Here is a 26,479-nt window from a genome sequence, read left to right on the forward strand (position 1 = left end):
CTTATCCTCTCATCCCGGGGTCAGTACTGCAAACACACTATTTCTAATTGTTTTGATTTTGACAACAATGTCATTTTTCATCAAAAACTTTTCAATGGAACATTTCCGACCATCTCTAACCTCAAACCCCAGGAGAGAGGTCTTGGAGCATTCTATGCCAAAGACCTCAGTGCAGACCTAGTCCTAGAAAACTTACAAATATCCCAGCCCGAGTGGGGTGGCTCAGTGCCTCCTTCTTTCAGGCTAGAGCCATTCCCATCTAGGCCAGGTGAGTCTCAGAGTAGGCCCCAAGGTTACTTTTAAGCAGTTCTGCTTATTCCTGCAGGTGTTTCAGCTTTGGCCTGGGCTCTGGAGCCTGCCGGAGGCTCCTGAGAAGCCTGGCCAAAGTGAGCAAAGGTCAGGCTGAGTTCCTGAGCCCTGAGGAGAGGCTGCAGCCCAAGGTAAGTGTCCTCCCTCTGCACCAATATTTTGGACTCAGTTGTGCTGGTGAAAGCACTGAGATCTCTATTAACCAAGGATGCCTAAAGCTCACCCACCATACCTAATGGGCATAGAACGACACTGGCTTCAGCTGCCCTCTTCCTGTTACAGAGAGGTGGCCTACAGAGAGCACCCACAGGTGCAGCCTGCAGTGCCCAGCCTGCAGATGGACCAGGGGACTTGGCATGTCACACAGCTTGTGGCGTGTGTATCATGGCAGGGACTAGGGGTCTCCAACACAAAGCACGTCACTTTGATCTAGGCAGCGTGGCAACACTGCACACCTGCTGGGAATGCCCATCTACATGGCCTTGGCTGCGATGGGTTCCGTTGTGCTGGGCACTGCTCATAGTGATGTGCAATGGCCAGTGGCTAAGACGCTAGGTTAATAAACTGCAAACACACTGAGAGATGGTCCCTGCCCCAAATAGCTTACAACCTGAACAGACAAAGGAAGTAGTGGTATAGGCTCCTAGCTTCCATTGAAATCAAGGCTCCAAGGATTTGAGGATCTGGGCCTGGGTGACTTGCCCAAGATTATGCAGAATGAGTGGCAGAGCCAAAAATCAAGCCCAGCTCTCCCGAGTCCCACCTGTGCCTCAACCACATGGCCATCCTTCCACCATTCCCCCACCCTTTGTCACTCAGTCCCTGGGGTGAAGGGCCTTTTGTCTGCTGTTGAGGCCCCAGTACCTAGGCTGGTGCTCGGAATGGTAATCCTGGGCTCTGGAGTGAACTGCATTCATCTCCCGTCGGTGGGAGGGAACTCAGTGCAATGGGAGCTCTGAGAGAGTAAGTGTAGGGGGAGAAGAATTAAGGTCTCCCCCCACCCTGAATGATGTTTGAAAGATGTTTTAGTGCCAAGATCAGGCTTTGCTCACTCCCCTAGGATCCATCGAGCCAGCCCTGTGCCAGTGATCAGCAAGGCATTGGCCACCAGCATTTAACAGGGCCCCTGTAGCCCCAGATCTACCCTCATCCCCTACTCCAGCTTGGTTCCTGCTATCAGTATTTCTGTGCCATCTTGTGACCCAGAGTGCAGTGTCTGGGAGGCCCAGTCTGTGCTCTGAGCTCTGGGTGGCTCAGCGTTCACTGTCTGTCATCTGCTTCTCTGGATCAACAGCTGGTTGGTAATTCAAAGGGCTGGAGCCCCCTGGAGTGCGTGTGGCAGTGGAACATATAGGTGGGGAAGCTGTGAGCCTCTGAGGGCTGATGGGTCTGGTTTCTGCCCCCTGTTCAGCTGATAAAGTCTCTGAAGAAGGCAATTGAGCCCGCCGTGAGTGACATCACCATAGATTGGTATGTGCCTGACACCATGGAGGCTTTGCTGTCACCCAATGAAATCGCAGCCTTGTACCCAGGAGACCGGCTCATCAGCTATTGCACCCTCTACAACATTGCCAGCTTCCGGGACAAGAAGACAGTAAGAACCCTTTGTGTAGCGGGGGGGGTGAGGCTTTTCCACTGGGCCGTGCTCACCAGTGGGGATTGGACAGTAGCTGCAAAGCATCAGGCGCTATAGTGAGGAAGGTTGCTGCTAGAGCCGCAGATGGCTGGGCCCTGTGGCGAGGAAACTCACATGCTGGGGTATTTCTTCCCTGCCCGTGATCTGATGCCAGCAGGAGAGCCTCTTTCTGTGGCTGTGACAGCTACCTTGTCCTCTTGTTTTTCCAGGGTAGAGAACGGGCGTGCAGAAGCCTTTCACGGGGCTCTGTGGGGTCAGCGTTCCAGTCCCAGGATGAGGCATTTAGCCCGGACGTGGCTCACCCGTGCCCAGCTGGCGAAAGCCAGGACATCGGCCAAGCCCTGCAGGAGATTTCCCGTGAAATTTCCCTGGAGTTTTCTGCTGGGGCCTTCGAGCAGTCTGAGAAAAGTGAGAGGAGCAGTGAGTGAGCGCTTAGTGTGGGAGTGGGGCTAGCTGTGCCTGGGGAGCTTGGCCAGTGATATGGATGTTCATTCACAGGGGAGCTGCAGAGGCAGAATACTGACCCCTTACCTGTTTGGTCGCTTACTGCCTGCTCTTGCTGCATTGGTGCTGTGTACGTAGCCCTCCAGACTTTGCGGCACCCACCCCTCTTGTTTGGAGAGAGTTGGCCAAAGGATGAGTCCCTGCCAGGCAGGATCAGAGGGCTATAAAGGCGGGGTCTGGGGTGAGGGGGAGCATCTCTTTCCCCAGTAGAATAGGGTTGCTGCTTGTGTCTCTCCTTGGCAGGTGTGGATCCTGTTTCTGACATCTGGAAGAGGATTTACCAGGCCTCCTACATCCAGGAGCAGTATGTGCTCACTCACTGCTCCATCAGCACGGACCGGAGCCAGGGCCTGCTCTCCTATGGCTCCACCAGCAGCGAGTCCACTGGCTCCAGGGACATAGCACCTGAGAGTGGCTCGCTGGCCTGCACCTTTGAAGCCAACTCTCAGCAGGGACAGAAGAGCGTTTCTCTGTGCGACTCCTCCACCAAATCTGCTCCACTCCCGCAGGCCAGGCTGACTGCTGGCACCAAGGTGAGGTGTGGCCGAGCCCCAGCTGGCCACGACTGGGACTGCCGTGAGTAGAGAAGGCCGGGGTTGTCCATCAGCTCTTGCCTCATGTACCTGCCCCCGCTGGTGAGTGCTGAGGGGGTGGTTCCCCCCCTGGCCCCCCCAAGCCAGCCCCTCCCCACATGGGGGCTGCATAGGGCCTGTCAGGGTTCCCTCCCCAGTCTGAACTCTAGGGTACAGATGTGGGGACCCGCATGAAAGACCCCCTAAGGTTATTTTTACCAGCTTAGGTTAAAAACTTCCCCAAGGCACAAATCCTTCCTTGTCCTTGGATGGGTACTGCTGCCACCACCAAGTGAGTTAAACAAAGATTCAGGAAAAGGACCACTTGGAGTTCCTGTTTTCCTAAAATATCCCTCCCAAGCCCTTCACCCCCTTTCCTGAGAATAATCTACCAACCAGATAAGTAAACAAGGTGGACACAAACCAGACCCTTGGGTTTTTAGGACCCTAAAAACCAATCAGGTTCTTAACAACAGAATTTTATTATAAAAACAAATAAAAGAAGCACCTCTGTAAAATCAGGATGGAAGGTAATTTTACAGGGTAATCAGATTCATAACATAGAGGATTCCCCTCTAGGCAAAACTTAGTTATAGAAAACAGGGATAAACCTCCCTCTTAGCACAGGGAAAATTATCACAAGCTGAAACAAAAGATACTCTAATGCATTTCCTTGCTATTACTTACTATTTCTGTAAGTTTACATGTATCATTCAGTAGGAGCTAGATTACTTGCTTGGTCTCTCTCTTTGTCTCCCAAGAGAACACATACAAAGAGTCAAAGCAAAACCCTTCCCCACCACAGATTTGAAAGTATCTTCTCCCCTTATTGGTCCTTTTGGTCAGGTGCCAACCAGGTTATCTGAGCTTCTTAACCCTTTACAGGTAAAGGAGGGATTTTATGCTACCCTTAGCTGTATGTTTATGACAGGGCCCCAGAATAGCTAGGGATGGCCCTGGAACTGTGTCTGTTATCTGCCCCCGGGTTCTTGCAGTTCTAGGCCCTGACATCTGGAGAAAGGACATCTGATGGGTACAATTTCCCAGTCACATGGAATTTAAAATGTAATTAATTAATTAAAAACCCCAATACAATTAAAATCATTTAAAATTAGTCAAAAAGAAAAGGAGTACTTGTGGCACCTTAGAGACTAACAAATTTATTTGAGCATAAACTTTCGTGAGCTACATGAAGTGAGCTGTAGCTCACGAAAGCTTATGCTCAAATAAATTTGTTAGTCTCTAAGGTGCCACAAGTCCTCCTTTTCTTTTTGCGAATACAGACTAACACGGCTGCTACTCTGAAACCTTAAAATTAGTCTTAATTTAACATGAAACAAACAAAATTAAAATAAAGTGGGCTAATCTCAAACCATCTATTTAATCTCATTATCAAATTAAGGAATACCAAATACACCACCAGTTTCTCATCAGCTTGATCTAATCATTGAGGAAGCGAGCAGTCTTTGTTTAGTTTTTAGCCCCACAATTACAGCTCATTATCTATCTCCCTGCCAGTTGACATGCTTCTTTAAATTCCTGTTAAGGGCAGATATAGGGAGGGTCAATTCACTCCCTTGTTGAAGTTAGTGTTTAGACTGCAGCTGTGGTACCAATTAAGGTCACTCACCTGCTAGGTAATGATCCATCTTTCCTCCCCCTACTTCCCCTCCACAATTTAGGTTTACATAAAATGTTCCAGTCCCGGATACCACAGCTGGTTACATTTGACAGTCAAATGAAAAATGTAAGTGAAGATAATGTGATTTCCCAAGATTTAGGCACACAGGCTCTCAGCCCTCTGCCATCACGTTAGCTGTCTGCCCTTCCCAGAGCTAACATCCTAGGGATGCCCTAACATTTCCTGGGATGCCCTGAGTAATAGCTGGGACTGGAGACTTCAGTACTTGGACTACCTTCTTCTGGAATCAACCTAGGCCTCGAAACCTATATTCACAAGGTACTTCTGTGGCAATCTCTAGGCAGAGGAATGATAGCAAATTACAGTCCAACAATTAATTTAAAGAAGGTCATGCAACTGGGGCCACTAACCCCATGTCCCCAGACTCCTGATAGCTCCTTCCTGGAGCTTCCCCAAGTGAATCTCTCCTGTCGTCAACACAAATGGTTACCTTCCCAAATCGACTGTCTCCTGCCAGCTGTAGGACCTAGCAGTGAATGTTGATGGGTGTCACTGCCTCAGTTTGGCTGATGGCTGCTGACCTCTGTATCACATTCTATGCTTTACTATGGCAGGCATCATCTCAAGATGATACTGCTTGAAAGCTGGGTCTACCCAGAGCAGTGCAAAAGTTCCCTGTTATCTCATACAGGGCTCTAGGGCTGGTCTTGCAAAACATTATCTTAAATATACAAGCCATGGGAAAGCCTACATGTGCATCACTCATAGTTTATAATTCTTTGCCTTTAACTGTCACCACTGTCAATCTCTCAATCCAAGCCTGAGCTCTGGCTTTTAGAGTCTAAGCAGATCCCCAGATCTCCTGCTTTGTCAAATTAAATTCATCTAGACAATTTCTTCTGTGAAACATACAACTACATCCTCATACCTTCCACGGCATACTGGCTCATTCATGACTAAAAGAGAGCTAATAAAAATAAACAAACCATTAGGGTCAAATTTAAGGCATCTCTTTTGCTTCATGTGTTGAATGTGTGTGTTGTACTTTGGTTTATTTTGGAGAAAAGTCAAAACGCTGGGCTACAGTCTCCAGCATCTTAAAGTGGACTTGAAGCAATTTTTTGTTGAATCCATGTGATGATGACCTCTTTCTGATAACAGGCAAGATAGCAACATCTCCTTGAGACAGACTCTCAGTGACTCTCTGTGATTGCTTTTCTGAGATGAATCAAGAAATATATACATGACAGTTTTAAATTACAACACTATTAAAATCTATTTTAATTTGAGAAGGTGACTCTGAAAGCAACAAATGTATGGGCCCTTAAAATATTGATCTGCCAGTTACACTAGGGACTTGTCCACTAAATCCTCTAGATCATTCAAAAGCAGAATAGGAAAGAAAATATAATCCATCTTTCAGAACCATCCCCCCTACAGCCCAGCCAACGTGAATATTAAACACTGCCTCCAGCTTGCATAAACGCTCCCTGCTAAGTGCACAGGGGTAGTTCTGCTCTGCTGACCAAGCAGAGTTTCACAACAGTCCTTGGCTGTCACTTCTGTTTTTTCCCCAAAACGTTGTTTCTGCTTTTCTGGCCGCCAGCTCTCTGGAGCAAAGACAGAACTTTACAAACCCAAGATTTTAAAGGGAATCAACATCTCAATCCATACAACAGATTTAATATTTCTTTCTAAAAGGGCCCATCCAGGGAACCCCAGTGTGAGGACTACAGGAGGCAGGTCATATGGATCACCACTAGGTGGCTTATTATCATGTTCTCTGTGTATGTAAATCTCCCCACTGTATTTTCCACTGAATGCATCTGATGAAGTGAGCTGTAGCTCACAAAAGCTTATGCTCAAATAAATTTGTTCGTCTCTAAGGTGCCACAAATACTCCTTTTCTTTTTGCAGATACAGACTAACACGGCTGCTACTCTGAAACCTGAGTTATCTCTGGCTTCTGTCCCAGGGTCCTACAGTTTTGGGCTCTGACATCTGGGAGAAAAGTGTCTGGTTTTCAGAGTTTCATATTATTTAGTAACTAAGCTAACAAAAAAAAACAACCCTCACTGAAAATATACTTGTGGTTTAACGTTAACCAAATCACACTACCATAAAAGGGGTTAGTGTCAAATAATCAAATTAATCTCATCAGATTAAAATCAAATAAACCAACAATTCCTCATCATCTTTATCTAATAATTTGGGAATGCAGCAGTCTTTACTTAGCTACCACACCCAAAATAACAGGGAATGATCAATCTTTCTCACTGATAGATGTATTTATATTCTAGTCAAATGGCTGATAGAGGAGCAGATCACAGCCAGCTTGAAATGAATATTTGGACTGCAGCTCTAAAACTAGTTAAGGGCACCTGCCCTGAAAATCTTGTGTTACAGTTTTGGGTTGAGGCTCAGTTTGTACACAGGGTCTAGCTCCAACCTGGACACTGCTGTGACACCACCATTGCCAGCAGCCAGAGCATGTCCAGGGAACCCGAGGGAGGGAGGTAGCACTTCAGTCTATGCCAGCTACTGGGCTGCCTCAAAGCCCTCTCTGAGCTCCATTGGTTTGTCTGGGACTGCAACTGCCCCAGCCTTGGGGGCAGCTTGCCCACCAGCCAGCACTCCACCTATCAGGCCTTGAGTCCTTGCAGAGAGATAGGTGGGCTCAGCACTAGGCCTGTGTACAGAGATGAGCCAGCTGATCCCCTGCAGTGACCCCAGGGGGGGTTCATCTGCAAGCCTGCCCAAAGCAGAGTACTAACTCCCCAGACTGACCCCTGAATCTCTCCTGCTCAGGCATGCGTGGCACTGAGCTCCGAGGAGCTGGCACGGCGGAAGAAGGCGCTGGCACGAGCTGCCTTATCTGGACGCAGCTTTTCGTCCCCGCACGGTGAGCTGGATGCCCATCGGCTGCGCAGAGCCCTGGAGAAAGTGTCCCAGAAGCGGAACCAGTCCCTGGAAGGGAAGCTGGATGAGATTGGGCCAGAGCTGCAGTGGCTGCAAAGGAGCCTGGCAGATTCCAGTGAGTGTTGTTACCGCAGGAGGAAGGCGCTGGGGGCTGGAGTCCAAATTAGCTCAGATCTCCAGGCAGCCCCCTCAGGAAGGTGCAGGGGACTCAGGGCAGTCCCGTCCCCAGGGTGGAGCAAGGGACTGCTGTGCCCTGTAGAAGCCATGGGGGGCTGTCTCCCACTCTGCCCCCTGACCTCACTCTTGCTGTCTCCTAGGTAACTTGCTCTCGCCATCCCATCTGGACTGGGACATGTTGGTGGAGCCCCCATATCTTTTCAGCGCGTCGCCAGTGGCTGAGCGCGGTGAGTGTGAGGGGGGTGCCTGTCTGCCCCTGCGATGCCAGGTGGTGATCCATGCACTCAGTGCTGGGAAGCCCATCTCCTGGGAAGTGACAGCCACCCTGGAGCCTCTGCTCCAAGCCAGGGATGGCAAGGGCAAAGAGGAGCTGCCACAACAGTCGTGTAAGGCCTGGGACAAACTGCTGCACCATCTGACGGCCAGCTCTGTCATCCGGGACCACGAGAATGTGGCACAGAGGGAAGCTGAGCTGGAGCACAGTGAGTATGCACTTACCTGTATCCCCCACCATGTCCTGTCGGCTCCCCCCTCCCCTCCCAGCCTCACCCTGTGACTCTCTCTCAGATTTCTCCCGGAGGTTCCGCCTCAAGGCCATGCAGTCCAGCAAGGCTTGCAACACGCCCTCCATCTACACCTGCCTGGTGCCTGTGGACTCCTCCACCCAGGAGGCCCTGCCCAGGGCCCTGGAGGTTCGCAATGCAGGTACGGCTCCCACTGCTGCACTGAGCTCCCTCCCGGTCCCCGAACTCACCGCTAGGGACCCATGGGACTCTGTATGCATATGTGGATCTGCATGTGTCTGGGTCTACCTGGCTCCATTCATGGGCCTGTATGTGTGGCGGGGTCTGTGTTTGTATCCCTGTTGGCATATGCTCATGCATGCACCTGTGTGGTCAGGGGTGTCTAGGGTCCAGGCGCAGAGATGTTTCAGGAGGGCAGCTGGCTATGACAAGGATGGAGATAGATTAGACTCCAAAGAACTGCCCAGAGAGTGGGAAAGCCGAGTGTGAGAGGAAGCATTAAAGGAACTGAGGCCCAGACCCTCAGAAGTATTGAGGAGCCTAACTCCCATTGAGATCAATGGGAGTTAGGCACTTCATACCTTAGAGGATGTGGACCTGAGCTTCTTGGGCTCAAAGCAGCAGTGGCCAGGGGGGCTTGGGGACCCTCTGCAGGCTCTGAGCCTGGCTCTGTGGTGCAGCTGCCAGCTGATGGTGGGTGTGATTCCTTCCAAGGGGGCCCTTCCAGCCATCGCCGAGGGTCCCAGGCTGGGAGCCGGTGCCAGTGCAATTACTCAGTGGGCCTGAGACGACGGTGTGACTCAGAGGAGCTGGATGATGCTGTCATCTCTGCAGGTACCAGCCCAGCCCTGCATTGCTAATCTGCCCTGGCACGCTGTCTCATGCCCATGAAACCCCAACACAGCCTCCCTAGAACCAGCCCTCTCGGGGAGGAATTGCAGCAAACCAATGAGGCTTGCCCAGGCTCTTAGGGCAATAGCAGGCTTGCTGACATTGCACAGCCCCCAAAGGGTTACATCAGAGGGCTGTCAGCTGAAGGGGCCACTGATCTCAGCCACCCAGGATGGGAAATTAGGCGAGTTTGAGTAGCCTGGATCAAAGCATCAAGGGTTCTTTGGGCCACACTCAGCACCTTGAATTGGGAGCCAGGGAAGCTTACAGGGCCGTGGGGTGAGGTGCTCCCTGGAAGCCCAGAGCTGGCACTCCCAAGTGCAACCCTGTGCAGGTGCTGGGATCCCGGGGGTGGGTGCAGCCTCTGCATCAAATGGAGATGGAGACAGAGGACAGCACTGCAGGCCACTGTTGTTGCAATGGGGACCAAACCAGAACCCTAGAGCCCGTGGAGGTTGTGGCTCCATGTCCTCAGCCGGCTGCAGCTGGGAGTTGAAGGGTCCCAGCACCTAGCGTAGTCTCTGAATTCTTGACTCCGTTCCAGAGCAAGACGAGACACCCGCATCTCCTGTCAGCGTCTCCTCTGCTGCCGGTGCCTGGGAAAAGCAAAGCTGCCCCGATGGTAAGTCCCATACACAGCCCAGAGCTGGGGGCTGGAGGGGGAATCTGGGAAAGCAGGCTCTTTGAGGGTTAGACATTGCGCAGCTCGGCCCTATAGGAAAACCTGAGAGAGAGATGGGGCCAGCTGTCCTCTCCACCGCAGCTCCTGGACAGATGCCTGCCTGTGGCTGCTGCCAAGGCCCCGGGAAGTGGCATGAAGCCTGGAGCCTTAGCGTGAATCATCTCACAGCCCATTTGGATGTGTAATGCACGGTGGGCTCAGGCACCTGTCAGCTTTACTGTCCACCTCTCAATCCCATGTTGGGGTGCGATGTCTCTCATGAGGGCTGAGCCCCCACCCCTAACCTGTGTGGTTACGTTATCAGACAGCCTGCTGCCCATGTCTGTGCTCCTGGGACTGGCCGAAATGGGCTGCTCTCCAACCTCGCTGCTCCAGCCACTGCAGAGATGCTGGCTCTCTTGTGGAAATAAAGGGTCTAATGAGAGGGTGGCTCCCATTTCCAGGAATGTAGGAGACCTTGTGTGGGACCCATAACCTCCTCACGCTCCTGATCTGTCTGCGGTACCCTGCAGGAGCACTGGGTTTGGAAAGGCAGCTCTTGCTGGGGTCATAAACTTCCCATCCTGCACTGTATTGCACTTGTTCAGGTAGGGCACAGTCTGGGGAGAGGGCCTGCTGATGGAGGCCATCCACCTGCCCTGTTACCTTCTAGCGTGGCTGAGCCCTTCCCCCACAGGTAGGGGTGCTTTGGGGGCCTCTATGGAACTGTGCCATGGCAGCAGGCAATTGTGGTGGGGATAGAGAAAGCAGGGGAGCCGAGCCCTATGGAGTGACCTTTCCTCCCCATGCCAGGTCCTGTAGCCAGTCCCTCTGCCACCTCCGTGGGATCCCAGAAATCCATGGAGAACTTTGCTGGCTCCAGGTAGGCCTTCTAGACTGACTCTCTGGGGTTGCGGGGGCCTGGGTGGGGGCTCCTTCCATGCAGAGGGGACTTTGCATTCAGCAGGAAAGTCCCTAGGCTGTCAGGGGGAGACCCCACCACTTCTTCACTGAGGGGACCTCCCCCAAAACCTCCAGTGCTTGAGCCCTGACCCTGCAGCACAGCAGGGGTTAATCTCTCCCCATGCTGCTGCCAGCCCACCCTGCACTGCAGCCTGCATTGGCCTGAGGCCCAGCAGCCTCCTGGAGAGAGGCCAGCATCCCCCTGCAGCTTGGTCACCTCGCTTCTTCGGCAGGAAGGAGCTGGAGAGGAATCTCTCTTGGCCAGGGCTGCTGTGCCACGGAGGGGAGTTGGGGGTGTGCTCATTCAGTGCTGGAGGCCCACAGCCCTCCCAGTGGACCGCCTCTCTCCTGCGATGAGCACCGCTCTCCCAGTGCTGGCAGGATCCAGGCCATGCTGCTCACTGGTCTGTTCTCCTGGCAGGTTCAGTCTCAGCAGGATCAGGGGGCACGGCCTAGTACTGCGGCCACAGTGCCTGACCCCAGAAAGTGAGCTCTCCAAGGACAGTGCCATCCATGACTACCTCCCACTGGTAAGGACCCTGCACTGTCATCCCACCCTGCTGAGCCCAGCTCCTCCCCTAGGGTACTCCACTCCCAGCCCAGCAGTGCCAGGGATGGATCCCACCCCAGGACCTGCAATCAAACCTGGGTCTCCTACATGATGGAGCAGACTTGTAAGGACAAGGCCAGGATCCGCCCTAACCCCAACCTCACAAGAGCCAGGGCTCCTGCAGAGCTGCCCCCACCACTGCATGGTATTGCCAGAGGTTAGGTTCCAAAGCGCAGAGTCAACACTATGTGTGCGCCCCATGACAGGCCTCAGCACTGTACAGGGGAAACTGCTCCACCCCAGCTCAGACCCAGTGTGTCCGTGTGATGGGGACAGATCTATGTTAGCTGTTAGCACTCGCGAAAGAGAACGCAGAGCATTGTCAGTTCTCTGAAAACACTGCTCGATGTGTAGCAGCAGTCCAAAAAGCTAACAATGGTAGGAACCATGAGGTAAAGGATAGATAATAAAACTGAAAATATCACAATGCCACTATATAAATCCATGGTACGCCCACACCTCGAATCCTGCATGCAGCTCTGGTCGCCTCACCTCAGCAAAGCGATATTAGCATTGGAGAAGGTGCAGAGAAGGGCAACAAAAATTACTAAGGGTTTGGAACAGCTTCCATGTGAGGAGAGATTAATAAGACTGGGACTTCTGAGCTTGGAAAAGAGACACCTAAAAGGGGACATGATTGAGGTCTATAAAATCATGTCTAGTGCGGAGACAGTGAATAACCAAGTGTTATTTACTTTTTCACATAACACAAGAACCCAGAGACACCCAATGAAATTAACAGGCAGCAGATTTAAAACAACCAAAAGGAAGTATTTCTTCCTACAACGCAGTCAGGTCAGCCTGTGGAACTTGTTGCCAGGGGATGTCGTGAAGGCCAAAACTATAATGCCTGCTAAACCCAGGGTTGAGTTCAATCCTTGAGGGGGCCATTTAGGGATCTGGGGCAAAAATTGGGGATTGGTCCTGCTTTGAGCAGGGGGTTGGACTAGATGACCTCCTGAGGTCCCTTCCAACCCTGGTATTCTATGAAATAATGGGGTTCAAAAAGGAATTGGATAAGTTCACTGAGGAGGGGTCCATCAATGGCCATTAGCCAGGATTGGCAGGGATGCAACCCCCTGCTCTGGGTGTCCCTAGCCTCTGTTTGTCTGAAGCTGGAAGTGAACAACTCAATGATCGCCTGTTCTGTTCATTCCCTCTGAAGCACCTGTCACAGGACCCTGGGCTAGATGGACTGTTGGCCTGACCCAGCCTGGCCATTCTTATGTTTGTACATAATGAGCCCGGGCCCCAGTGCGGGGCTTCCTCAACACTACTGCACACTGCTAGCATCAGCAAAAGGGCTGCCTGGTGCACAAGCACTGCCTCTCAGAGACAGCCTTGCTTCAGCCAGGGCCTCACCTGGCCAGGAGACCCCCCGGGCCTCTGGAGTGAGTGCAGGACCCCTCCTCCACACCCTAGGCTCCATGCAGTGCGAGTGACAGATGCTGGCCCTGTACAGTGAATGTGAGATGCTCCCCCCGCCCTCTCCTCCCCACCAGGTGCGGCTGCAGCAGGCCCTGGGCACCTTCCAGCTGACAGAAAGCTTCTCGGAAGTGGTGCAGATCCCGCTGGACCGTCTGCGCCGCGCCTCGCCATATGCCTCGCACCGTGCCAGCCTCAGCCCTGGCTCCTGCACCTCCCCCTGGGCACTTGTTGCCAAGGGCAGCCCTGATGGCGGCCCAAACCAAGTGGCCAGCCAGCCCCCTCCAGAGGGTGTGGAGCCTGCCAGAGGCAGCCAGGAGGGGGCGCCAGAACCAGGCTCGCCCCATTCGCACAGCACCTGCTCTGAGGTCCTAAGCACCGCCATCTGGCCGCAGGCAGACAGCGGGCGCGGCTCCGAAACCGACGCCTGCGACCACTCGCCCGCCACCTCCGAAGCCGTCAGCCTGCAGGAGGTGGGTCTCGAGGCCGAGGAGGGGGACCTGGAGAGTGCCAGCTGGGCCACGGCTGTGGCGCTGGCCTGGCTCGAGCACCGCTGCGCTGGCTTATTTGTGGAATGGGAGCTGCTGGCCGCCAAGGCAGACGCCTGGCTCCGGGCACAGCAGCTGCCGGAGGGAGTGGATGTGGGCTCTCTGAAAGGGGCGGCACACCACCTCTTCCTGCTGCTGCGCCACTGGGACGAGAACATCAAGCTGAACATGCTGTGCTACAACCCCAGCAACGTGTGAGGGGCAGGGCCGGGCCGTGGCGCCAATAAAGAGGTTTGGTTCAGACCTGCTATGCCCACAGCTCCTTCCCCTCTTGCGCTGCCACCGGGGGGCGCTTCCCTCTGAGATGGGCAGGTCCCACCCGCTCCGGCAGCCAGCTCCCTCCCACCATCAGTCCTGTTCCTGGGCCCAGGTGCCCATCACTCAGCCTCTGGCTAGGGGCCTGGGGTAGCCCAATGAGCAGCAGAAGGGGTTGGAAGCAAGTGAGGGGCAGGCGGCGTTGGGTGAAGAGGAGGCATATGAAAACCCCTCCTCCCCGCTCTGTGCTCACATAGGCCCAGGGCCCTCGCATGCTGCACTGAGCCTCACTGCACCCCCAGCGGGTGAGGCAGTCCCCTTACCCCCATTCTGAAGGTGGGGAAACAAATAGAGGAGGTGAAAGGCTCTTTTGCTCTATAAAAGCAACTCGAGGGTGCTAGGGGACCAGGTTCCAGAATGATTCCATGGTGTAGGATCAATGGGACTGAGCCCTGTTTGAACCATGGCCTGAGCAGGGCTGGAGCACGGGTGGGGGGTGATGCTTATCCCCACATGTGGTCCCCTCTCCTCTAAGACTGACCGAGTTTTAAGCACCTTGAAGGCTTGAAGGCTGAACCACATTGTTCCCTGAAATGGGTGTCTTTGCAGGTACCCCTCAGGGACTTGCCCCTGGGAGCACATAGAAGCCAGGAGTCCTCCGTCCCAGAGCTGCCCTCTGCCACCCAGCCCCCTGCACTAACCATACTCCCACCCAGAGCTGAGAATGGAACCCAGGAGTCCTGGATCCCAAGCCACTGCTCTAGCCATTATACCCCACTCCCCCCAAACAGCAGGGCAGCTGCTCTGTCCTGTGAAATGGTGCCCCTGCCCCAACAGCAGCAAGGGCCAGACAGATCACTGCAGGCCGGGGCCAGACTGCAGGCCGGGGTCAGGAGAGCCCACAAGGACATTGCCACATTTATTGAGGAAATCCCATGTAACAGGTGTCCCCGGGGGGAGGGGCTGCTCCACTCAGCCGCCGGGTAGGACAGGCAGTGCCACCAGCTGAGCGGCATCTGCAGAACCTGGAAATTCAGCAGCCAGAGCTATCAGCCCAGGGCATCGTCCCACCCAGGCAGAATATCCAGTTCCAGCTCCCAGGGAGAGGGGCTGCAGGTCCCATCGTCCAGCTGCCCACGGTCTCACTGGGTCTTTTTCAGGGAGGGGGTTGTTTTCTGGGCAGCGGGAGGGCCCTGTGGCTCCAGGGGGGCAGTGGTGCCGTACCAGAGCTGCAGCAGGATCATCCCATGACACACGTGCAGGAAGGCTGAGCTGCAAAGTGTGGAGGGGTACGTGTTCCAGGAGAGCTCGATGAGGCCCAGGATCATCACCCTGCAATGGGAGAAAACTGGGTCAGTGCGGGGCAGTCAGGTCCCTCCCTCACAGGAGGGAGAACACCCTTCAACTCCTCACCCTGCTATCCCAGCCCTGGGGGGCTCCCCGTCACACATCTGCCAATACCCCTCACTCCCAACCTGCAGCCCCCCACTATCCCAGCCCTGGGGGGCTCCCTATCACACAGATCTGCCGATATCCCTCACTCCCAACCCACAATCCCCCGCAACCCCAGCCCTGGGGGGCTCCCCGTCCCACAGATCTACCGACATCCCTCACTCCCAAACCACAGCCCCCCGCAACCCCAGCCCTGGGGGCTCCCCGTCACACAGATCGGCCAATACCCCTCACTCCCAACCCACAGCCCCCGCTATCCCAGCCCTGGGCTCCCCGTCATACGGCTCTGCCGCTACCCCTCACTTCTGACCCACAGCCCCTGTGATCCTGGCCCTGGCCCTTTCTTCAGCAGAGATGACGAATCAAGCAGAGTTGCGATGTGGATAATTACCTGGGAGGAACCCACACAGCCCCTCATTTGCTCAAGTTTATGGCACCACTGAAGGCCAGGGCCTACCCTGTGCAGTACCAGCAGCTGGAGGGATTCCCCGGAGCTGGGGACAGGACACTGAGGCACAAAGGTCGGTCAGCCCCACTCCCCTCTCAGGCACGTACCTCAGCAGGTGGCTGAGCTTCCCGGCGGGTGTGCACCACAGCAGGTAGGGCAGGGTGTGGAAATACCACACGTAGAACTGATAGTGCAGGGACCGGCTGCAGCAAATGCCGATGAAGTTGGAGGTGAAGAGAACGAAGACGACCTGTGCGCTGCCGTTAAGGAGGAATGGAGCTGCCGGCTCCAGGGCTACTGTACTCCCATCCCAACCTCCCAGCCCAGGCTGGGGCTCTCAGCATGTGACCGAATCCCAGAGCCACAAGGCTGCACGAGGAGTGGCTGCTTCCCCCCTCCTAATCCAGTGTGGGGGAAGCTCCCAAACAGCCATGCTGCTCCGGGCTGTGGGACTGGGAGGCCCCCAGGATGCCTGGGTCTCCCCAGCATCGCATGGCCGGGAGCCTGGAGATGCTCGCACCGAGGCTGCCTGAAGCCCATGGCCTTCAGGCGCTCCCTGGCCGGCCAGGGCTACCCTGTCCTAGCCTCCATCGCCAGCTCCAGTGTAAGGATATGGTTGGCCGTCAGGGGCTGGGGCGGACTCTTCCTCTCTGCTGGATCCTTCAGCAGTGACAAGAGACTCCCCTCAGACCTGCAGGGGAGAAGGACGAGCACAGGACCCTTCAGGCCCAATCCCGGCAGAGAAGCTGCAGACCCCCTGGGCCATGAACTGGCCCCTCCGAGACTATACAGCCAGCAATGGCTTCACAGAGCTGGGGGGGGCGGGGAGGGGGGCCAGGTCTGAATGGGGGAGGCCCCAAAAATGGACTAAAGTTCTCCCTTCCCCCGCTACCCAGGCTCCGGAACTCCATAGCCCCAGTGCAATGGAAGCTTTTTAACGCTATGCTCCCCATAGCCCGGCCAGGCAGGGAACGCTGGGGGTGGGCTGCATCAGTCTCCTCTCCAAACCACCTGGCAGCGTAGGGGCTGCAGGGAAACCTCAGGGATCAGCTGCTCTGTACCTGGCGCCCCGTTCCATGCCGGGGTCTCACCTGTGCCACCGGTGCAGTGCAAAGAGTCCCAGGGCGGCCAGGTGGGCTGCGAGAAGTGCCAGGTGGAAGGCCCGATGCTGGAAAACCTCCTCTGGCAGGAACCGCCAGTTCACCGTCCACTTGAAAAGGAACTGGCGGCCCAGGTCGAAAGAGCGGGTCACGTACCCAACAGGGTTCTCCAGCAGGAAGGGCAGCCCCAGGACCACCTGCAAGTGAGACCCCTGAACCATGAGAGCAGCTCCCCAGCCAGGACCGTCCCAGGTACCTCACCAGACACCCCTAAGTGCTGGGGGTCGGGACTGATGGGCATCAGCAGAGCTGAATGGGGAAAGCCCAGGGCTGGGACAGCAGGGGGCTGTGGGTCGGGGTTGAGGGGCACCGGCAGAGCTGTGGGGGGAGCAGGGACATTGGCGGAGCTGCGGGAAGAAGCTTACACTGTGTTCTCCTGCCTGCTGCTCTGGTCATGTCCTGTGTGAATTTGGGCCCCCAGGCTCCTTGCCTCCTGCGGGGGAGGGGGGGGAGACACACTGAACGGCTGGGGATACTAAGTGCAAGTTTGTGAGGGGGCTCTGGGTGGGGATGGTCTTTGCCCCAGGCTCCCCTCTCTGCCCACCCATCCACTGTCCTGATTTGCCCCGTCCCCCATGCGTCTCTGGGTGCTGGGCCTCTTGGGATCAGCCTGGCAGAGTCAGGTGCATCCACGCAGGAGGCATCAGAGACCCACAGACCGGGCTGGCCACGCAGCTCGCCCCAGCTCTGCGGGGCCCCAGTGTTCGCCTGGGCTGGGCCCGGCCCAGGGGCGGGTTACCTGCAGCAGCGCGCAGATGGAGAGCTTGGGGACGGCGCCCAGGGGGCCGAAGCGCCAGAGAAGCAGGAAGAGGAGCCCTGGAGCGAAGAGCAGGACGTTCATCTTCACCGACACGGCCAGGCTGAGGGGAGAGAGAGTCGCTGCGGCTCACCAGGGCCCTGCCCGTGGGGTGCCACCCTGCGCTGGCCCTGACCATGCGCAGAATGGCCCCAATCCTGACGGCAGGCCCCCCCCCCACGCAGGTTCCACAGCACCAGTGCCCGAATGGACCCTATTCCAGCGCTGTGATGGTGCTGAGGCTTGTGGGGGAGGGCCCTGGATGAAATGACAAGACAGACAGTGAGAGGAGAACGGCAGCTGCCCATCCTGAGGGGAATGGAGCCAGGGGAACGAACCGTCTCTGTCAGAGGATGCGGGCTGAGGGGTTAGATGCTGCATCCCATGAAACACAGGCCAAGCGGCTCAGTTGGGTGCTACCGGGGGCATGGGGACCCAGCCCAACCACAGCTCGACTGGCTCACACAGGTGCTGTCGGGGGCATGTGGGGTTGTGTCCGATTCCTCCCTTGCCCATGGCTTATGCATCTGGGCCGTGTCCAAATCCTGCTGCTTCTCCATGCTCAGCATCTCCAAAATCCGTTCTTTCCTCTCCATCCCCACAGCCAAATGTCCTGCCTGGGTCATTGCTGCCGCCTCCTCTCTGGCCTCCCATATGCCCCCATCACCCTCCCTCCAGCCTGCACAAAGTCCTGCCCCAAGAGGCCCCGTCTTGGCCCAGGGGTTTGATCAGGTCACTCCCAGTAGGGGATCCCTCCACTGGCTCCTCCTCCATCACAGTCACCCAAGCTCTGGGGAAGTTCCCATCCCTGCTCCTCCCTCATCTGCTTGGCGTTGCCCCTCCCCATCCCCCTCTGCTCTGCTAAGGCTCCCAATGCTGATTCCTGTGCACAGGGACTTGAGGGACCCTGCCCTACCCATGTCTCAGTCCCCCTGAGGGCACATCCATGCTGCCAGCTAACTCGGGCCAGACATGGGTATCTAGCTGCAGGGTAGATGGACCTTTAGAGCCCAACCTCTGTCATGCTGGTGGAGTCAATCCTGCTGATCTGCGCAGAAGTCACCTGTGCTCATTCCCCTTCCCTGAGCTCTATCTGTGACCGGGAGCTCCTGGGAGCAGCGACCACCCCTAGCATGGACTCGCTGCACTCCTCAGCCCCAGAGGCCTCGTGTCCTGGAACAGGGAGGGGTCAGTCTGACCCAGAACAACCCACGAGAATCCGACACTCCCCAGCCAAAGGAAGGGGTCCAGAGGCTCAGGCCTTGTGGTTTGGGAGAGCAGGGGGGACTCACCTGAAGAAGAAGCAGCCCCAGGACCAGCGTTCTTCCAGGAAGAGGTTGACTGCGAGGAAGAGGATGGCCATGGCGACGGGGTCGTTAAAGAGTCGCAGGATGTAGATGGAGTGGATGCGGTAGGAGGCACAGCACATGAAAAAGAAAACATAGGGGGGGACCTACGAGCAGAGACAGAGGCTGCCATCACTGCAGTCCCAGCCCCCTGATACTCGTCAGTCCTGACCCACCACCCCCTGGTATCCCAGCACTGCCAATGCCCCTCAGTCCCAACCTACAGCCCCTGTTATCACAGTCCTGGGCTCCCCCCATCTTTGCCAATGCCCCTCAGGCCCGACAAACAGCCCCCTGCTATTCCAGCCCTGGGCTCCCCACCCACAGCTCTGCCAATGCCCCTCACTCCCAACCCGCAGCTCCGCACAGAGCGGATGTGCTCAGAAGCTGGAGTTGTGATTACTCCCTTGAGCCCCAGGGGGCTTTGGCCCTGGCCAGGTGGCTGCAAGTAGCGTCTCACCTTTCTGGTCCGGCTGTAGATGCGGAAGACAAGCAGCAGCGTCACGAGATAGAGTGCGGCAAAGAGATACTGCGCCAAACGGATGTTGGTGCCGCGGCTGGTGATGTAGTAGAGACCCAGGAAGATGTAAACAAACCCGGCGGGGTAACTACAGAGAGAGATGGGAGTGAGGGGCCGGGGCAGTCTGGGCCACTGCAGGAGGGAAGGGGACCTGGCCAATGGACAACCCCCTCCCAAAAGAGTCAGGCCCTATCCACCTCTTAGACACACACTTCCCTTCCTTAGCCAGCAGGAAGCCCCGGCCCCCAAGATTGGTCCCCCAAGTCCCCAGCTCCCTCCCAGCCCTTCCTGTACTCACACCAGGGGCCCGGTATCTCCCTTCAGCCGGGTGTAATCGAAGGTCCCGTTAACGACTCCCTCCACCTCATCCATGTAGGCTTTCCAGTCGATCTCTGTGTCTGTGGGGAGAGCATGAGGCTCACACTCAGCAGCGTCTCCACACAGACGGGCTAGGAGGGGGCTGGGAAAACATGATAATTCCCCAGCCCTTCAGGGTGGGAGATGGACACCAAGCCAGGTCCTTGCCCATGGGACTTCCCAACTAGGTAACACCAGAGGAGCAGCCCACGCACAGAGCTGGAGACAGGCACTATGGGGTTAAGCAAGGAGAGATCACAGGGAGGGCCAGGTGGGGAGCTGGGCAGGAGGCTGTTCCAGTGAATTAACTGTGAAGGGGCGAATGGGAGGAGACAAAGCTGAGAAAAAAGTGGGGGAGCGAGTGAGAGGAGCTGGGAGGCGGGCGGGACACTGAGGGTCAGAAACTTGAATCTGACATAACAGTGAAAAACTAGCCCACAGCAGCCTCGAGGTTCCCCCACCCCAGCTCTGCCAGTGCCCCTCAGTCCCGACCTGCAGCCCCTGTTATCCCAGGCCTGGGCTCCCCCCCACCCCCAGCTCTGCCAGTGCCCCTCAGTCCCGACCTGCAGCCCCTGTTATCCCAGGCCTGGGCTCCCACCCCCCCAGCTCTGCCAGTGCCCCTCAGTCCCGACCCGCAGCCCCTGTTATCCCAGGCCTGGGCTCCCCCCCACCCCCAGCTCTGCCGGTGCCCCTCAGTCCTGACCCGCAGCCCCTGTTATCCCAGGCCTGGGCTCCCACCCCCCAGCTCTGCCGGTGCCCCTCAGTCCTGACCCGCAGCCCCTGTTATCCCAGGCCTGGGCTCCCACCCCCCAGCTCTGCCAGTGCCCCTCAGTCCCGACCCGCAGCCCCTGTTATCCCAGGCCTGGGCTCCCCCCACCCCCCCAGCTCTGCCGGTGCCCCTCAGTCCCGACCCGCAGCCCCTGTTATCCCAGGCCTGGGCTCCCCCCCAGCCCCCCAGCTCTGCCGGTGCCCCTCAGTCCCGACCCGCAGCCCCTGTTATCCCAGGCCTGGGCTCCCACCCCCCAGCTCTGCCGGTGCCCCTCAGTCCCGACCCGCAGCCCCTGTTATCCCAGGCCTGGGCTCCCCCCAGCCCCCCAGCTCTGCCAGTGCCCCTCAGTCCTGATCCGCAGCCCCTGTTATCCCAGGCCTGGGCTCCCCCCCCCCCCAGCTCTGCCGGTGCCCCTCAGTCCCGACCTGCAGCCCCTGTTATCCCAGGCCTGGGCTCCCACCCCCCAGCTCTGCCGGTGCCCCTCAGTCCCGACCCGCAGCCCCTGTTATCCCAGGCCTGGGCTCCCACCCCCCAGCTCTGCCGGTGCCCCTCAGTCCCGACCCGCAGCCCCTGTTATCCCAGGCCTGGGCTCCCCCCAGGCCCCCAGCTCTGCCGGTGCCCCTCAGTCCTGACCCGCAGCCCCTGTTATCCCAGGCCTGGGCTCCCCCCACCCCCCAGCTCTGCCGGTGCCCCTCAGTCCCGACCCGCAGCCCCTGTTATCCCAGGCCTGGGCTCCCCCCAGCCCCCCAGCTCTGCCGGTGCCCCTCAGTCCCGACCCGCAGCCCCTGTTATCCCAGGCCTGGGCTCCCCCCCACCCCCAGCTCTGCCGGTGCCCCTCAGTCCCGACCCGCAGCCCCTGTTATCCCAGGCCTGGGCTCCCACCCCCCAGCTCTGCCGGTGCCCCTCAGTCCTGACCTGCAGCCCCTGTTATCCCAGGCCTGGGCTCCCACCCCCCAGCTCTGCCGGTGCCCCTCAGTCCCGGCCCGCAGCCCCTGTTATCCCAGGCCTGGGCTCCCCCCAGGCCCCCAGCTCTGCCGGTGCCCCTCAGTCCTGACCCGCAGCCCCTGTTATCCCAGGCCTGGGCTCCCACCCCCCAGCTCTGCCGGTGCCCCTCAGTCCCGGCCCGCAGCCCCTGCTCCGGTCCCAGGTTCGGGGCCTGTCCCGGGCCGGCCCAGCCCGCCTCGCGGCCCCGTAGGAAATGCGCCAGGCCACTCACATGCCACCCTGCGAATGACCCAGGACGTGACCCCCACCTCCGCCAGGCAGAGCCAGGCGGCCACCAGCCCCGTGTACTGCGGCGCCAGGAGCACCCGGTGCTTCTCCTGCCAGGCTCGCCGCAGGCCCTGGCGCAGCGAGCCCGGCCCCGCCGCCCCTTTCCGCCGGAGCCCTGAGCCGGGAGCGGGAGCCGGAGCCGGAGCCATCGTCCGCCCTGCCCGGGCCAGGCGGCCGACCCCTGGCCCCGGTGTCACCGGCTAAGGGCTCCCCCACTTCGGGCGGAAACACGCAGCCCTCCCAGGGAGGCCCGTCCTCGGCCGGTCCCCCCGGCCCGAGGAAAGCGGGGGACGGGATCTGCCTGCCGGGCTGGGATGGGGCCATGCCAGGAGCTTGCCCTGGACCCAGCCACGTGTTGCTTGGGGCTGGCGGGAGAGAGGCAAAGCTGGCGGGGCGGGGACACATAGACCGGGGGGCTCCGGGCTGTTCCAGGCTACGGGAGGGCAGTGGGGTCTGCTGGGGGGAACCCTGGGGCTGGCTAAGCTGTTTGCTCAGTTGCCACATCTTTAAATGTCCCGACCAAGCTGGTTTTCCTAAATCCCCAGTGGCTGGTGTTGGGAACACAGGAATCATCTTCCCTTACAGCCCTGGCTGGCAGGGTGTGGGGAAGCAGCTGATGCAGCTCCGGCCAGAGGCAGCTGCATTTCACTGCTGTGTGAGGGGGGTCGCTGTATCAACAAGTGTCCTGCCCCATCCCTGACCCCGAGGGGCTGCATTGTGGGCTAGGATCCTGGTACCTGTGGGCTTAAACGTACCATGATTAATCGGTGCCCCTGACCCCGTCGTCCAGGGGGTGGGCTAAGTAGTGCATGGGGGTGACAGAAGGGCCGGGGGATGGTGACACAGGGGTGAGGACGCAGGGCGTGGTGGGGGTCCCCATGAGGAAACATCCCCTCCTCTTTCCGTCCCCTGGGTCCACTCCCAGGGACTCGGCCTGCCCACTGGGGCGGGGACGGGGGGGGGGTTGGTTTCCGGACGGAGTGTTTTCAGCGTTGCACCAAACCCGGCCCGGAAGTTCCACGTTTTGTGTGGGGAGACACGTGGGAGGCGGCAGGTTCGGTTTCAGCGACCCGCGGCAGATCGGCCACGCCCCCTGATCGATGGCCCCGCCCCTGGCTCCGGGAGCATGGATCTTCCATGGCGGCCGGACTCGAATGTCCGGTACCGGGACCGGTGCTTCTGGGATTCGCGGTACCGGGAGGCGGGGGCTACTCCGGCTGAGTGGTTTGGGGGCTTATCCTGCTTCCGCCAGCAGCTGGAGGCGGAGCTGCGCCCGGGGGACCGGATCCTGGTGCTGGGTAAGTGAAATCCCCCGGGAATACCCCTCAGCCTCATCGGGGCTTACACCTTCCTCCCGCGGACCGGCGCCTGGGGCTGGGTTACCGGCCTCTATCCCCGTTTTCTTCTACGGGGCTGGATCTTGGTGGTGAGTTTGTGCTGGGGGTCCCCGCGCGGGGTGATATGTGTTTCCACTATCAGACAAAAAGAAAAGGAGGACTTGTGGCACCTTAGAGACTAACAAATTTATTAGAGCATAAGCTTTCGTGAGCTACAGCTCACTTCATCGGATGCATTTAAGCTTATGCTCTAATAAATTTGTTAGTCTCTAAGGTGCCACAAGTCCTCCTTTTCTTTTTGCGAATACAGACTAACACGGCTGCTACTCTGAAACACTATTAGACACTAAGATACCTTCCCCCCCCTCCACCGCGCTTTCCGTTTATTGTAGGTCCTCCATAAACAAAACACTGACGGTGCCTTTCTTCTTTGCGAAGGAGCCCCCCTGAGTTGCGGTAACCTCAGGGCTTGCGCCCTCAGAGAGCTGCAGCCTCCCAGGCGCCTGGGGGGACTGGTCTGCCCTAGGGGACGCTCCCTTAATGGGGGACCTGGGTCTAGCTCTGTAAGGCGGATGGGACTGAGCCATGACCCTGGATAGTGCTGCACCCCTTGGACTGTGCAGGGCCCATTGGCTCGGGGATGTGGCTAAAACATGGCTCCGACATGCCTGTGCCATGACACTGAATCATGTTTTAACCATGCTGGGCTCTGGCCTGTCCCTGGGCCCGCTGGCTGAGGAGCTGGACTGGTGTAGTTGGGGCAGACACAGTGCGGCCAGAAGAGGACAGTGGTGACATGCTAGCCAGTGTGATCCTGCAGCTGATGCCGAGTGACAGGGCTGGGATGGAGCCGGTTGCGGTAGTGACACCTCTACACTGAGGTCATGCCTAGAGGCCCAGCCCCAGTGAGCTCAGCCCCATGAAGTTAGACCTATCTTCCTGGGAAGTAGCCTTGAGAACCTGGCACTGGCGTAGCCTCTGGTCTACCTGAGCCTGCTGGCAGTTAAGAAGGAAAACTCTGAGACTCCTGACCTGCCTTCTCTCATGTCCAGGATTGTTATCTCTGGAGCGTAATGATGTATTGAGTGTTAATATTATTTCATTGCTGATCATTGTAGTAGAGAAATCCAGTGGTGCTGGGATTGTGGGGGGAGCCTGAGCAGAGAATCATCCCTTTATCCCATGCGCATCTCCGCCCTGGGCTGGGCACTTCCAGGTGCGGAAGGGAAAGGTACTGGTGAGTGAGCAGCTTTTGGTGTTAGCAATGCGAGGCAGCTGCATGCCTGGCCTGGGGGCACAGGATCAATGTCCAGTTTCATCTGGATTACGTCCCAGCGGCTGTGGGGAAAGCCTGGGCTGTGTGGGGTGACCTTGCACTGGGCTGTGTGAGAAGGTCTCTTTGAATCGGTGGTCCTTGAACATGGCCTTTCTGGGGCTGAGTGCTGCAGGACAGACAGGGGAGAACGTGGATCTGTCTTTCCCTCTGTTTGGGGAAGTAACTGGCTGCTTCTGAGGGGGGTTGTAGTGAATTTGGTGAGGAGGCATAGTGGGGTCTGCACTGACCTGGAGAGGAGAATGGCCCCTACTGACTCAAATGTGCCTCCCAGTCTGGTTAGCTGCCGAGAGCTGACCACACTGCAGCCTGTTGGAAATTTCCCTGTGTCATAACCATAGGGGGTAGCCTAAATTCCTCCATACCTGTAAGGGGGTTAAGAAGCTCAGGTAACCTGGTTGGCACCTGACCAAAGGAACCAATGGGGACAAAAGATACTTTCAAATCTGGTGGGGGTGTGGGGAAGAGGTTTTGTTTTGGGGTCTTTGTTTTCTGTGGCCGTTTGCTCTTGGGACTAAGGACCTGACATCAATCCATATTCTCCAAATCTTCCTGAGCAAGTCTCTCTCTCATATTTCAAACTTTTAAGTAACGGCCAGGGAAGGCGTATTAGTTTGCCTTTGTTTTCTCAACCCTGTGAATTTTCCCTTTGCTAGAGGGAGGTTTATCCTTGTTTTGTTGTAACTTTGAAACTAAGGCTAGAGGGGTTTCAGAGTAGCAGCCGTGTTAGTCTGTATCTGCAAAATTATAATCCACCTTGATTATCACTACAAAAACTTTCTTTCTCTTCTGCTGGTAATAGCTCACCTTACCTGATCACTCTCTTTACAGTGTGTATGGTAACACCCATTGTTTTGTGTTCCCTGTGTATATAAAATCTCCCCCCTGTATTTTCTATTGCATGCATCTGATGAAGTGAACTGTAGCTCACGAAAGCTTATGCTCAGATAAATTTGTTGGTCTCTAAGGTGCCACAAGTACTCCTTTTCTTTTTAAGGCTAGAGGGGGTTCCTCTGTGCTCTTTGAATTTTCTGCTATCTTTAAGGTTAACTACCAGCCTAAGTTTACAGAGGTGATTCTTTTACCCTTGTCTCTTTAAATAAAATCCTTCTTTTTAAGAACCTGACTGATTTTTCCATTGTTCCAAGACCCAGGGGTTTGGGTCTTGGATCATTTTGTAACCAATTGGTTAGGATATTACTCTCAAGCCTCCCCAGGAAAGGGGGTGTATAGGCTTGGAGTATTTAGGGGGAATAGGACTCCAAGTGGTCCTTTCCCTGATTGTTTGTTTGTTTGTTAAATCACTTGGTGGTGGCAGCGATTGCAAGGCAAGAAGGGAATCTGTGCCTTGGGGAAGTTTTTAACCTAAGCTGGTAAGAATAAGCTTAGGGGGTCTTTTGTGCGGGTCCCCACATCTGTACCCCAGAGTTCAGAGTGGGGAAGGAACCCTGACACCCTGGTAAGTTTATTAAGGTTTTATAATGACTCAGTTTCCACACAAGCATTCCTTTATTAGTCCAAAGGCCACTTGGCATTGGTTACATCCAAAATATCAACATAATCAGATTCTACCACCAGGAACATAAGAACAGCCATACTGAGTCAGACCAAAGGTCCATCTAGCCCAGTGTCCTATCTTCCGACAGTGGCCAATACCAGGTGCTCCAGAGGGAATGAACAGAGCAGGTGATCATCAAGTGATCCATCCCCTGTCACCCATTCCCAGCTTTTGGCAAACAGAGGCTAGGGACACCATCCCTGCCTAATGGCCATTGATGGACCTATCCTCCATGAACTTATCTAGTTCTTTTTTGAGCCCTCTTATAGTCTTGGCCTTCACAACATCCTCTGGCAAAAAGTTCCACAGGTTGACTGTGCGTTGTGTGGAAAAATACTTCCTTTTGTTTGTTTTAAACCCGCTGCCTATTAATTTCATTGGGTGACCCCTAGTTCTTGTGTTAGGAGAAGGAGTAAATAACACTTCCTTGTTTACTTTCCTCACACACTCATGGTTTTATAGACCTTGATCATATCCCCCCTTGGTTGTCTCTTT

General features: G+C 56.5%; 3 protein-coding genes across 7 annotated transcripts in view; 2 read left to right on the forward strand and 1 right to left on the reverse strand.

Moving 5' to 3' along the window:
• Window positions 1-13,624, forward strand: part of VWA5B2 (von Willebrand factor A domain containing 5B2) — a 46,133-nt gene extending 32,509 nt beyond the window's left edge. For 2 of the 4 annotated variants that reach the window (XM_038417140.2, XM_038417142.2), the window contains exons 11-22: window positions 326-440; window positions 1,721-1,903; window positions 2,155-2,365; window positions 2,693-2,982; window positions 7,472-7,697; window positions 7,900-8,241; window positions 8,327-8,464; window positions 8,998-9,117; window positions 9,719-9,796; window positions 10,649-10,718; window positions 11,220-11,328; window positions 12,911-13,624. In XM_038417140.2, the coding sequence (XP_038273068.1) occupies window positions 326-440; window positions 1,721-1,903; window positions 2,155-2,365; window positions 2,693-2,982; window positions 7,472-7,697; window positions 7,900-8,241; window positions 8,327-8,464; window positions 8,998-9,117; window positions 9,719-9,796; window positions 10,649-10,718; window positions 11,220-11,328; window positions 12,911-13,579 (2,551 nt within the window). In that variant the 3' untranslated portion in view covers window positions 13,580-13,624. The remainder of the gene's footprint in view (window positions 1-325; window positions 441-1,720; window positions 1,904-2,154; window positions 2,366-2,692; window positions 2,983-7,471; window positions 7,698-7,899; window positions 8,242-8,326; window positions 8,465-8,997; window positions 9,118-9,718; window positions 9,797-10,648; window positions 10,719-11,219; window positions 11,329-12,910) is intronic. The other 2 variants (XM_038417141.2, XM_038417143.2) reach the window with 1 other exon arrangement.
• An 884-nt stretch (window positions 13,625-14,508) lies between these two features.
• On the reverse strand, window positions 14,509-22,116 carry ALG3 (ALG3 alpha-1,3- mannosyltransferase). 2 transcript variants are annotated; one of them, XM_043492974.1, is made up of 9 exons: window positions 21,738-22,116; window positions 19,657-19,756; window positions 19,299-19,446; window positions 18,785-18,945; window positions 17,436-17,556; window positions 16,628-16,833; window positions 16,151-16,227; window positions 15,644-15,788; window positions 14,509-14,968 (listed from the first exon to the last, which is right to left on the reverse strand). In XM_043492974.1, exons 1-9 carry the CDS (start codon window positions 22,078-22,080, stop codon window positions 14,779-14,781), a joined length of 1,491 nt encoding a protein of 496 aa, XP_043348909.1. In that variant the 5' UTR covers window positions 22,081-22,116; the 3' UTR covers window positions 14,509-14,778. The 2 variants fall into 2 exon arrangements, with proteins under 2 accessions (XP_043348909.1, XP_038273073.1); XM_038417145.2 differs by having other exon boundaries at window positions 21,701-21,971.
• A 642-nt stretch (window positions 22,117-22,758) lies between these two features.
• EEF1AKMT4 (EEF1A lysine methyltransferase 4) overlaps window positions 22,759-26,479 on the forward strand; it is a 33,094-nt gene continuing 29,373 nt past the window's right edge. Inside the window, exon 1 of the mRNA XM_038416345.2 lies at window positions 22,759-23,054. Coding sequence (XP_038272273.1) covers window positions 22,883-23,054 — 172 coding nt within the window. The 5' untranslated portion in view covers window positions 22,759-22,882. The remainder of the gene's footprint in view (window positions 23,055-26,479) is intronic.

The sequence above is a fragment of the Dermochelys coriacea genome, chromosome 9 (assembly GCF_009764565.3).
Source record: "Dermochelys coriacea isolate rDerCor1 chromosome 9, rDerCor1.pri.v4, whole genome shotgun sequence".
Classification (NCBI taxonomy): Eukaryota; Metazoa; Chordata; order Testudines; family Dermochelyidae; genus Dermochelys; species Dermochelys coriacea.